The sequence below is a fragment of the Homalodisca vitripennis genome, chromosome 5, assembly GCF_021130785.1.
Source record: "Homalodisca vitripennis isolate AUS2020 chromosome 5, UT_GWSS_2.1, whole genome shotgun sequence".
NCBI lineage: Eukaryota > Metazoa > Arthropoda > Insecta > Hemiptera > Cicadellidae > Homalodisca > Homalodisca vitripennis.
The window spans coordinates 23,145,661-23,159,707 of NC_060211.1; the positions used below are offsets into that span (position 1 = coordinate 23,145,661).

At 30.2% G+C, this 14,047-nt stretch overlaps 1 protein-coding gene across 16 annotated transcripts in view; it reads right to left on the reverse strand.

The window, feature by feature from the left end:
- Nucleotides 1-14,047, reverse strand: part of LOC124361841 (proline-rich extensin-like protein EPR1) — a 101,494-nt gene that overhangs the window by 17,089 nt on the left and 70,358 nt on the right. For 6 of the 16 annotated variants that reach the window (XM_046815859.1, XM_046815861.1, XM_046815860.1 and 3 more), the window contains 7 exons: nucleotides 13,238-13,297; nucleotides 11,175-11,207; nucleotides 9,949-10,026; nucleotides 5,462-5,506; nucleotides 3,686-3,715; nucleotides 2,701-2,748; nucleotides 649-684 (listed from right to left, as the gene is read on the reverse strand). In XM_046815859.1, the coding sequence (XP_046671815.1) occupies nucleotides 649-684; nucleotides 2,701-2,748; nucleotides 3,686-3,715; nucleotides 5,462-5,506; nucleotides 9,949-10,026; nucleotides 11,175-11,207; nucleotides 13,238-13,297 (330 nt within the window). Of the gene's footprint in view, nucleotides 1-648; nucleotides 685-2,700; nucleotides 2,749-3,685; nucleotides 3,716-5,461; nucleotides 5,507-9,948; nucleotides 10,027-11,174; nucleotides 11,211-13,237; nucleotides 13,298-14,047 lie in introns of all 16 variants that reach the window. The other 10 variants (XM_046815847.1, XM_046815848.1, XM_046815846.1 and 7 more) reach the window with 10 other exon arrangements.

Sequence of the window (14,047 nt, forward strand, 5' to 3'; positions counted from 1 at the left end):
AATAGCGTTTGAATTTCTCTGAATTTATATAAATTTATATTACCGAATTGTGTGAATCAGGCATTTATGTACATAATGTTACTTCGGATGGTGCCTCTAAGAATATAACTGCAGTTAAAAATCTGTTGTAAACCCAATATTTAATTTTTTAATTTGAGGGTAAACAGTTTAAATTTAAACGTCTGTGTCATTCTCGATGCTTGTCATATATATTTTACATCAGATAAATGACAACATATTGAATAACTAAATACGATACAGATAAAAAGGGTTAATGTTTGCTAGCAAACTTAGTGACAAACATATTTCTTATCACAATACCAAAATCAATGTGTAGCTTGCTGCACATAAGTGCCAGTGTCGCTGATGCAATTGAGTTTCCAATATCCACTCAGAACCCTAAATGTTTTGAAGCAAACCCCAATATCGGATTTATTAGAATCATAGATATATTTTTCGACTTCTTTAATGGCAGAAACTCGTATGAGAATACCTAAAATAACGTTATAAGGAAATAGAATGAAACCCATAATAATGAAAGATTCTGCTACACCCCATATTTGTCATCTGTTTGTAAGATTCAATAATAATTAGGTAATAATACTAAAGCAAATAGTAGTAATGTTAAATTAGAAACACATTGCTTACCGGCGGACATACTGGTGGAGGCGACCGTGAAACTGCCTGAAAAACGTTTAAAGCAATTACGGACTATGTTAGTTGCACAAACATATTAAATGGATACGGACAATGAAAAGATCTTGTACACAAAAACATTGTATGTAAATATGTAAGATTGGAGAATTTTAAGCAAAAAATATGAGTGGTTAAGTCCGTATAACATTAGAATAATATTTTTCTAATTCCTAAAATACTATTAGACCCAATTTATTTTACATCTTCTACAAATTAACCCATTCTATACTGTAAAAAAGTAATGAATGCTTTGATGTGTGCATCTATATGTTTAAAATGTTTGAGATATAACAAAATTATACTTAAGAATTCATAAAATAAGTGATTCGCTTAGCTTCGACAATAAGTATTTATTACTGCAGTATTACATTTTTTACTTCTTTTACGCTGTAATAGACTATTAATGTACACTTAGATAATGATTTCAACTACCGCTTGACGAAATAAATTAGGCAATACGCCTAAGAACGCCGTAGAAGGTTTAAAATTGTCTTGAAATGTTTCAGGCACAATACCTTAATCTCTACCAGACAAGGTGGACACAGCTATTGCTAACAACTTAATGAATGAATGAAACTTAATGAACAACTAAACTACTGCCTTCATGAATGCTCAACTAAACTCCATTAATGTAACCATTAGCCACACAATACGTCAAACTGTACACTGCTTTATCATCGTTGTACATTTACCATCCTATGACTAGTTAATATAGCTGTTGGTACCTATCATACGTTATTGACTCATTAAAGTACGAGTTAAAGTAGAGTTCAGCGTTTTCCACTCTTACAGATTTGTCTGCGGGAAAACTGTCGACCGGCTATGTCCACGGTATTTCCTTTTGTGTCTGGCGATGTGTGCTGCCAATCTGGCGCCTGTCAACCAACAGTCGGGCGACAAGCCTCTGTCTTTCTAGACACAAAACAGACTGATTTCTGTCTTCTAATCGCATTGGAAACACGGGGACAAGTATTTTATTTTAAGTCTGCATTGGAAACACGGGGACAAGTATTTTATTTCAAGTATGCATTGGAAACATGGGGACAAGTATTTTATTTTAAGTCTGCATTGGAAACATGGGGACAAGTATTTTATTTTAAGTCTGCATTGGAAACACGGGGACAAGTATTTTATTTTAAGTCTGCATTGGAAACACGGGGACAAGTATTTTATTTTAAGTCTGCATTGGAAAAACGGGGACAAGTATTTTTTTTTTAAGTCTGCATTGGAAACATGGGGACAAGTATTTTATTTCAAGTATGCATGTGTGTACGTGTCTGTTGAGTCGAAAACTTGAATCGAAAATTGTGTTCGCAGACAATCTGCAGACAGATCTGCACAACAGTCTTCAAGTGTGGACGAGGCTTGAGTAAGACAATTTAACAAGTCAGAGGAGTTATTAATAAGCTTCTATTAACACATTTTGCGGTTATTTTTTAAAGCAAATAATATTCTTTCGCCTATAATACGTCAATAAATATCCATAAATATACTTATTTGAAACAAGCTAATTTAATATATCACGTACTTGAAATAAAACTAGTTCTTTTTTGTGTTTTTTTTTTGTTTTTTTTTTTTTGGTTAACTTTATCAGTCATTGCTTCTTACGTAGCAACAGTAGCAACGTTAAACCCGAAGGATTAAAGCTATGTAATTAAACTCTCTCTAGCATATTTTCCAACAGAGTACTTTTCATTGTTAAAATAATTATAAGTTATATTCATTACTTATATACTTATACACAGGGTGGGCCATAAGTCAGTTGTCAAAACATTCCACCATGTTTGCAAAACAAACACACGCTGTTCTGTTGTTAATTTCCTATTCATACTTTCTCAGATATCGACAATAAACAAACATAACCTCAAACTGCTAGTGTTTGACTTAGTCAAGTTCACAACTTACTACTACGCTAGGAAAAACAAAGTCTAAGGATTGCTAGTGACAACTGACTTATGGCCCACCCTGTACATTACTTATAACAAATTTATACTAAAAGCTTACTTGTCGTCCTGGTGAGAGCGCCCTTGCTTCTGACACGTTGGGCGACGGCTGGAATAAAAAAATATGAAAGTTAAAAAATAACATTTAGTAAATAACTACGCTGTTCTATTAGCTTTATTAGTTATCAGTTTCCACTTTGTGAAAATAAAACACTCCCTAAAGGCCTACTGAAATTAAAATATGGGACGTTATTTTATGAAACACACTGAATTCGTTAGCGTTATTGTAAATAGTACGTATTTTGAGATCTATACATAATTGAATTTTGGATTTGTTAATAAATAAGATGTAAGACTCTAAGATTCAGAGCGATGTCAAATAGTAAAACAACATTCCCATAAAAGTAGGATGTTTGATTTCAATAATTTACGGCTGTTATGGTGACTGAGTAAGGTCAATGATGTATAAATCATTAAAATAATAATCGAAAACACTGAAGTACTTCGTATATTTCAATATGCCAGTACTTTAATAATTATTTTGCCTCTAAATCAATGTAAAAAAATCCAAATAATGTGTTTGAGTTCTTTGTCGAAGCCAATGTCTTCCTAATTAATTGAAGTGTTAGCTGCACAGTCAAAAGAATTTATATTCTCAGCAAAATTAGGCAAGTTTAGGCATAGCCAATTGCTACCTATGAAGAGTTTTTTGGAAAGCCTGAGATATCCACTTAATTGTCCCTGATTGTATTTCAATTCAGTCAACTACAACTAAGCACATCTTTTCCACCAACCAAAGTTCATATATTTTCTCCAAAAACTAACCTTAAATTTCCTCCATATATGATTTATTATTTGGCAATGAAATATGCAATACGCTAGTTGCAAAGTCAAGTCTGTGTTTGACCTCCACAAAATACATCTACTGTCTTTTTTCTTAAAAGGTCTTTGGAAAACGCTAGGCGTCTATAAAGTACGTAGGTTTTTAATAGAAAGTACATAAAATTTGTAGTATTTTCTTCTAAAGAATGTCCTATTATACTTACTTCAGGTGGTGGACAAACCGTTGCTGCTTCCTGAAATCACAAACGTTACATAGTCAGAATTAATCCATAATGTAAGATCCCATTCTGTTGAACGATACATCTATTATCTATATATATATATATATATATATATATATATATATATATATATATATATATATATATATATATATATATATGAAAGTCTTTCTTTTTTTAAATACCCCTTTTTGCTGTAATCTATTTAGAATTAATATTTTGCGTTTATATTTTGATATTTTATTTAAAAAATTAAGTTTGCTAGTTCGTATTTTAATAAAGCTATGTAAAAATACTCCACTCTTCAGTAAATTTCAATAAATCAGTTTCTGGAATTCGTTTTTAGAAATTTGGGGTAGGGTACGATAAGCGGACCCGGTTTTTTATATCGAAGAATGTAGTCGAATAATACCTAATATTCGCATCTCAAATCCTAGAATATAAATCGATATAAAAGTATCTATAGTCCTCAATAACAATCATATGCTTTAAATTTAAATATGAATTTAATATTTATAGTGATCAAACAAATTATTATAACAAAAATTATGAAAACTGAAGAGGACCATATTTGCTCCTCTCACAGTTACAGTTGTTTCTTTCCCACAAATTTCACATGATGGGTTTTTCGGTACGATTCCAACATGTTGAAGCCAAAGAAATAATATATTTTATTTACGTCTTATCATCTTTCAAAGCAATGACTTGTAGATTTCTATTATTTAATAATTCAGTCATTTAGTCATTTTTAATAATTAAAATTACTTATGTAAAATTAAAATATTCCCCTACGTATATTATTTTAAAGTGTTTACAGCTGTTGATAATTATAGACTATTTCAGTTAATAATTCAAAATAATTAATCAGTATTGATTGATTATATCGATAGTTATGATTAAGTAATATCGTTTGCCAATTTCGATATAAAAAAACCGGGTCCGTTTATCGTACCCTACACAAAATGTGTCCAATGAGATGGGTATACTATTTATACTATATCAACTATTTATTATCTTAATTGGCATATTACCAAGTAACAGTTAATTGTGTTCAGATATAGGCTGTTTCGTTTTTATATAATTGTTACATTTAGTATAATAGGCTCTGTTTTATCTAAGTCAAACAATATCGATACAGTGCGCTCTAAACAGTCAATGTAGTGAACATAACTGGCTATTCTTATACAAAGAAACCAAAAATGACAAACATTTTTTCTCTACTTAGTTCATTTTACAATGTATTAATTTAATTACACAATTAATTCTATTTCTTTACCAAATTGTTTGGTTACTCAAGAAAAGTATGCATGAAAAACTATTTTTTTCACAAGACGTGTATATTTCGCTAATTTTAACATTATTTAGTTAGAATTTACATTATTACATTAAACTGTTACAAATTTTGCAAGGTAAGTAAGCATAAAGGTGTAACACATGTTACAATCTCAAGGTCAAGCGAATCTAAGTCAACACATTACAGTGATTTTCTTTAGTTAGTATAAACTTCGAATTTTATTCAAATCAAAGTATTATCCTGGTCATACTAATGTTATTAATAAATCGTAATGATGTTGCATTTGTTTTATTTTGATAATTTTAATAGTTCGTTTAACTTAGGAATTCTGTCAGATTATCATACTTTCTAAACAATATTAAGCGAAATTATTCAATCTCGTTAAGCAAATAATCATGTTCATGTTAATGAAAAGCCATATTCTTATATTCAAACCTTATATACTTAGCTTACTCTTTACTCACCGATCGTGGTGGGGACCGTGGGGGACGTCTGGGCGGCGAAGGCGGCTAACATAAAAGCATACCATAACAATCAGTTTTATAACCTTCAAGACGTAAATTCAAAATCAGTCATTTACAAAAGAACTGATAATATAAATGTCGGTATGTAGAAAAATTCCACTTATATAGAAATTACGGGTTTTCAGTGGATCAAAGTTAGGAATAAAAAACGTTCTGTGATATTTGTCTCAAAATAAAACACTGGAATAATTGAAAGTAGAGATACAGATTTCAAAAATCAGTGTACTTTAAATTTCTCGAATTTTTTATTACATCTCGTTTTTTAGTCTCATGGGAAACAAGGGAGCACTTCTGCTTTACAAATCATGTCCGGTTTATGTACCAGTCTGTTCCTCATCGTTGATTTGTATTTCAATATGCCTCGTATAAAGTTGTTTATTTTCATTTTATGTAACCGTTTTATACACTTTTCAGTCTATATTTCTTGACTAGCACCAAACTTTTATTTGCTTTATACTTCTAGTAAGCAAACAATTATACTTACTCAGTGAGTGGATGCACACTGTTGCCTTATATTTTGTGTGGTAATTGCTACTTGTGTGTATGAATGATGGTGGGTTGAAGCTGTCATTACATGAGCAATCTAATCATACACGTAATCACATACAGCAATTAATTTGGACTTAGTCCGCGTTTAGACTGGTTAATAATTATTAAAACCAAATTTATACGTACAGGTGTTTAGTTCCTAAATTTACTGCGAATATGTTCTTCATTGTAGGACGAAACTATATACGAATCGTGAATTGTAAAAAACCCCATAACTGACATTTTGGTCAAAATGGTTTTTTTTTACATATTTGGATAGAATGAATGCAGATAGAAGTTTTAGTGTAAAAACAACACATCTGACATACCCACAACACATTGAAAAAATGGCCTTGAATTACCATGTGTTTGTTGGAAAACCCACACAAGTAAAAACTACTTATGTTGTTTTTACAACAAAGAAGCAGTTGGTGGTCCTGTAAAATCAGCTGTTTTAATTTATTGTTTTTATGTTTGTGAAGAAACACTGTTGGTGATGTGGTTGTTAACGTAACCTCTAGCTGTGTTCTATGAAGAAGAAGCAATATGAGTTATTTCGATAGATAGTGAAATTAACACTAATGAAGTGCTGAAAAGAAAACGAGGCATAAGAAATGATGATAAATATCAAAGAAATTTTATCATCATAATATATTATAATATTATATATATTATATATTAAATGTTAAAATGTTATAAGACAGTTAACAGTAAATGTTTTTTGTGTGACCAACTTAAAAGACAACAGCTCTAAACTATATGTTTATCACGAAAGCACATGTCATAAAGGGCCAAATGAAAGTGAACTCCTTTCTTTCATGACTACACTCAAAATGAAATTAAGAGGAAAATACTAAAATTCTGTATCTCTTTTCTGACAATTGTGGAGGTCAGAATAAGAACCATACTTTGGTCAAGTATTTTAATGCTCTGGTTGAAATGGGGAAGTTTGAAAAAATTGAACAGTTTTATCCTTTTTGCCTTGTGACCGAGCACTCGGTACAATAAAAAGAGAGAGAAGAAAGAAAAGAGTTGATAGAATATACACAATAAGGGAACTAACCGAAATTATTGTAAACTTTTCCCCATTGTTTACAGTAAACTTGGTTGAAAAAGAAAAATGTACTCGATTTCAAAAATTGGTAGCAAGCTTACTACAAGCAATCATGTATGTCTGACCGCTCTTATGGACGCAATGTGTCAAAACATGACAAAGGTTCATTTTAAGATCTCTAAGTTCAACCACTTTCTGCACACAAAAGAAAAGAAAGGGAAGGTACTGTGTAATGAATTTATTGGGGGGAGTTATTCCTCATGAAGTTTTCACTATACGTCTACCCGTTAGATGTTCTTCTCAAGATATTATTATCCCATCCACAGCGGCCTACAACGACCGATTGCCCATAAACAAAAAGAAGATGGAACGATCTACAAAAGATCTTCCAGTATATTTCCGATGAAAAGAAATGGTGGTATGAAGAAATGTATAACATGGCCAACTACAGACCTGAATAAAGAAGAAAGAGAGATGATAATGATGCAGAATGAAAACTTGAAAATATATTCTGTAAAAATATGATTTAAGTCTATATCTAGTATCACTTATGTAACATAGTATTTAGTAAAATAAACTGTTTTCAACTTAAATTACAGTAAAATTTTGTTTAAACCCACCAATTCAGCATAAACAATATGTTAAATAGTGATTTGTTGGAAAAACCCCGTAAGTGCAACATAGTTTAATTATACCATTACTACAGAGATGCTTTTGGTGTTAAATTTAAAAAAAATTTGTGATACATATGGTCTTTTTACATGTACTAAACACACACAATAATTCAATTGTATTAAAAATGTAATAAACTATTTAAATAGTTTTTTGTAGTTTACCGAAAGTTTACTTTTTGTTACTTATGGGGTTTTTATACAATTCACGATTCATACATCAAACTATGTACAATGTTTTAAATACGAGTAACTCATTTTTTCATTAAATCGCTATTAATTATACCAGGTACATAAAGCAATGAATTAGATTCGTATGGACAAAATTATTAATAGCAAAAGTATGTGAGTAATTATAAAAACATTACTCGTGTCTCCAGAAAACAGTTCATTCTCTGCTGTATATACATTTTATAATATATATGCAATTTATTTACATTAAATTGTATAATGGATATTTCCATTTATATATATATATATATATATATATATATATATATATATATATATATAATATATATACAGCCACAGACTTTTTCTGCCAAACATCGTACCTCTTTTTATAATAGCTACCTAAATGTTCACCACATTACATGCTGCTATTAACTATTCAGGTTTCACAGGGAATAAATAAATTGGCTAATTATACAAGTAGGTGGCTTCTAGACGTCCAATAGGATGTTATGTAAGAATGTACATAATACATTAGGGGTTAAATTCAGCGGATACGACGTCTTCGGAAAATGGGACCAAATGTGAGCCGAGTAGCTTATCGCAGTCGATAAAATCAAGTTAAGAGTTTTACGGGCTCCTTATAAGTGCATTGTAAGCTCAATGACACCTGAGGAAGCTTGGTTTGAGGAGACGATTCATGATTGGCAGAAAATACCCTATACCATAAAGAGCTGAAATTATAGTCCGGCGTAGAGTTGAAGCAGAACAGCCTTCCAGTCTTGACCCCATGCAAGTGTTCAGTGAGTGAAATTCCTTGAAAAGTCACAGCTGGTAGAGATAGAGTAGAGGTGTAGGGGATTACAATTAATAAGGTGCTGTTTTTGTTTATTCTTATTACAAATTTCATCCATTGCCTACATTAAATGCATATAATTTCACTTGGAATGGTGGAATGAAAATTATTATTTCTGTATTTAGGGAATTTATATTAAAAAAAAAAAACATAAATCCCAAAATTAAATTGCACGACCTCAATAGCTAAGGTTCCATTACACTTCTTTCCCGATAATAAACTAATAATAATACATTAAATAGTTTTAAGAAATAACTATATAGATTGTATATTTACGAAAGTAAGTTTGTACATTTTTAGGTTTACTTCAGTATTTACAGTTATCTCTAAAACTTACATTGATGTGCATGTGCATGATGATTAATATATGCAAATAAAGATAAGCTGTAAATAAATTAATTGCGTGCATGTATATGATGATTGATATATAATAGGAGAGATCAACTATTAATGTACCAACTGTACACATGTGTATGCTGAGAGATATATAATGGGATAGATCAACTCTTCATTTGCCAACTCTACACGTGTGTATGATGATTAATATCTAATAATAGAGATCATCTATTCATGTACCAACTGATGATTGTATGTGTATGATGACTGATATATAATAAGAAAGATCAACTAACCAGGTACCAATTATATGCTTATGTATGGTGATTGATATATAATAGGAGAGATCAACTATTCATATACCAAATGTACAGGTACACATGTTTATGGTGATTGATATATAATAGGAGAGATCAATTATTCATATACCAAATGTACACATGTTTATGGTGATTGATATATAATAGGAGAGATCAACTATTCATATACCAAATGTACACATGTTTATGGTGATTGATATATAATAGGAGAGATCAACTATTCATATACCAAATGTACACATGTTTATGGTGATTGATATATAATAGGAGAGATCAACTATTTATAAACAACATGTACACATGTGTAAGATGAATGATATATAATAGGAGACATCAACTATTCATGCACCAACTGTATAGATGTGTATTATGATTTAATATATAACAGTAGGGCCCTACTGTATATGTACTTACTGTATGCATGCTTATGATGAGTAATATAATACAGTAATAGAAATCAACTTTCAGTTACTAAGTGTATATGTGTGTACCTGCATCGATGTTGCCCAGTCCGAACTAGGCTGCATCAAATTTCTGCCCTTGGCCGCTCTTTGGGCTTGCTGCGGGGGCTGAAAACGTAATTCCTTGAGATTTAGCCACAAAATCATAATCAATGTCGAGCTAATTCCCGAGAAAAACTCTTCAGTGTATAATAAAATTGTGTTTCACATAGGACATCACTGAGGAATTCTCAAGTCTTCTATTTTAAATTTTAATTTATAACAATATTATAACATTATTGTTTTTTTTACATAAATTGTCTCATAATAAATGTGTATAATATATAAAATTTTACTTCAATTTATTCACCATTGATGGATGGTTCACTAAGAAGTAATTTTATGAAAGAGTTTTCAATATAGTATTGAATTTCGTTAACAAATAAGCCCTTACAGTACTTGTAAAATAGTAACGCATTTTCAAATGTGTGTAAATATTTTGTTTATATCCACAGTCTGCATTAGGATATTTTATATATATATATATATATATATATATATAAAAGCTTATATATATATATATATATATATATATATATATATATTAACACAAAACTCTTGTGAAAATAAAAATTGTTCAAAATTGTTCATTCTGACAGTGAAAAAGGATAAGGTAACTGTATCATTGTAAATCTAAGATTGTTAACCGGGTGGCACCTGATCATCGCTACGTGTACATTTATTTTTTGATATTATGAGTATTATTCTGGAAAGGGAAGAATGACAAACGGGCATTAATACAAAACACGGTTAATTCATCCATGAGAAAGGTGGATGGAAGTAACTTGATATTTCATTCCATATTCTGAAATACAGATATTCAAGCTTAAGATATGTATTTCACATCTCTGTTCTGAAAATATGTCTGTCCTGATTCCTCGTTCTTTTTCTCTGCTGTGAAGTATTCACCACATTCACTTATCTCTCCCCCCCCCCCGTTATCATTGATTGTACTTTCATTCTGAACCAAAGCTACTTGTATGCTGACCCACACTGAAAGCATTACTTCCATATCAACCACTTATAGCATTTTATACAAGCTTTTCAACCTATCAAACGATAAATCTAAGATGGTGATAACCAAAGAAGAGCACTTGGAGACCATTTCATCCTTGGTATGATTCTTATACAGACTTCCATCACCCTACGTTTCACCCACAGAACAGACGTATATTGCTTTTAACACCCTATTGTCTAGAGTGTAGAGTTCCACTTACTTGAGCATTCGGTGGACAAACTCCTCCAGCCTGCTGGTAAAATCAACACTTCAAATTAGTAAAACGTAAAAAATTACGTAAAACCTATGTTACTTTAGTAATTCCAAAAAAGTTACAATGTTGTGGACTGTTAAATCTAATTATGGATTTCATAGTATATCCAACTATATTAATAGTACACAGAGCTCATATAAACAGGAAATATAATTTTGAGCAAAGCTATTTTGGCTTTATATATTAACTTTATTGTTACATTAGTAATTTTTTTGCTATTTTTCTATAAGTTATTTTATATATACTAATTACCATTTATAAAATATTATCGAATATATTACTCTGAAGGTGGTATAAGAGGTTCTTGGCAATGGTCTTTTTTATTTAGAAGAAATATTTCTAAAATTGTTTTATCACTCTATGACGATCTATCTTAAACCTATAAAGTACAAATAGCTACAAAATACCTCTCTAGCACTGTATATAAATCATGTTACGGACATTACCCCATGTAAGAGCCAGTGAGACGAGTAAAATAAGTACATGATCAAAGGAGTTGTTAAGCTTATTAATATTTTAGGTTAAGCTTTGGTCAGTCAATTTATTGCATTAGTTTTCCTTGTAAGTGGTAACACTGAGTTTAAAGTTACAAGGCTCAAGCCATGTGCTGTTGATGTTTGATTATAATATAACCATTATTTTCAAGCCACCTAACATATGGCTTAGATATATCTAGTTGCTACCAACCATATTATAACATTCAGCAAATATTTACACAGTTTTTTGGAAGTAAAAAATGTTAAGTGGATGTAATTAGTTAATAGGCTATTATGAAACTTTTCAATAAGGATAGTAAATTTGGAAATTATTAGCAAACATTTCATCTAGAGATTGTGTTCCATTAAAGAGTGACCATAGGTTTGAAATCAACGAATTGCAAAGCTTAGGGCAATGTGAAAAGCTATATTTAATACTTAAGTACTTGTAGTTTAATTTTTAAAACATCTTATTTTAACACCTAAAAAGAAGACTAAATTTTCTACTTCAAATTATTAAATTTACTGAATATTTATAAAAATATGTAAGTCTGCTTGTTTTAAATTTAATACAAAACATGCGTAAATAGGAGTAAATTATAATTCTTTAATTTAACAGAAATTTAAATTATATTTTAGTTTTTTTTGGGGAAAAATTTTGGTAATAAATAAAACTATTCTAAAAGCTCAAACATGAAAAAACTATATTGCAGGTCTTATAGTGAATTAGCACTGAGATTAAAATAATATCTATAACAATAAAATTAATAATGTAATAATAATTAATTAACAATGTAACTATGTTAGTTATTTAATATCAAAAAGCAACTGTATAGTGGTTAAATAAACCTTTCAAAATAGTTTATCATTTCAATACAATTTTAACGCAGGTTTAATAAAAATTGCAACACTTTATCAAATATATATTTCGCTGCTCAACAGCTTAAGTTAAATGAACATTTTAATTCTCATTAAACTCCTATATTATATCAAGAAGCTATAAAAAAACCCAAAACTATACTACTTTGTGTAAACATTTCCAGCCAAGTTATACAGTTACAAAATATAAATGTAATATTTTAATTGGGTTAATTTTAAAATATTCATTTTGATTTTCTTTGTAAAACCGTAGTAAATTATACTTAAAACTAAATGTGTAAACATATTTCAATTTATATAAATAAACGAATTCAGCAACAAATAATTTACAAATGACAATCAAAACAAAGGTAATATAATTACACTTATAGAAATAAATACGATGTAATTTATGGCTCATTAGAGTGTGCTCTATCGCATATCCAATTTGTAATATATTACGAAATTCATGTTCACGTTTATTTTAAAATAGTATTTTAGTCCTCCTTGCAGTTCTTAACTCTATCCAGAGTGCCTCCCTCACAATAAAGTGAAAGTTACTTTTTAACGTTGATTTTCCTGAGATCGCTACTGTAACCCTCATGTTAAAGAACTGCATTACATAAAGCCGTTAATAAATAACAGTGACACAAACATAACCTGTAATACACACACCTGTTGTTGTTGTTGTTGTCGTTGCGGACTGCGGGATCTGTCTCTGCGAGCAGGAGGAGTCTGCGTTCACAACAGTTTCTAACGTTAATCCAATTTAAGTAAATTTAAAATCTATGGAAAACTTAGTTATACATGTATATGGATAAAAATATCATGGATATGAAAATAATTATATGCTTTCTCAAAACAGTCGGTGGTTTTATGAAATGTATTCCTTGCAGGTTTCAGCAACAAGTTGCGGAATAATAGGTGGAGATTCTAAGGAGGAATACTAAATACATATTGTAAAAGACTCTAACAACATTAATATCACATATTATTCATCAAGCAATTATAAATTTAACATTATTTGTCGAAAACACCTAATTCATCTTACAAAATAAGTTGTTATACCTTTGTGAGTTGAGTTAATTCTTGGAACACCTTAAGTATGTATGTGAATTCTCTTTCAAATGATACGCTGTTCCTTGTACATTGGTTGCTTTATGTAACTACGCAAATTCAATTTTCAGAGTATTTTCAGAATATCTAAAATCTACTATATCTATCATAAATTTTCATAACTATTTTAGTCAAATATTAAGACACCTAAATATTCCAAGAATTTATAAAATAATTTTTATGAATTTTTAACACAGTGAATGTATTAGGGACCCGACAAGCACTCGAAGTCCTGTCGTTGTACGTCCGTCAGTGTTTCCGTCTGTGCGATAACTGAATATCCCTATAGATTTAGAGGTGAAACTACCAAAGAACAGTCCGTCCGTCTGTCTATCCATCTACTCGTCTGTGGCAAAACTCTTGATAGAA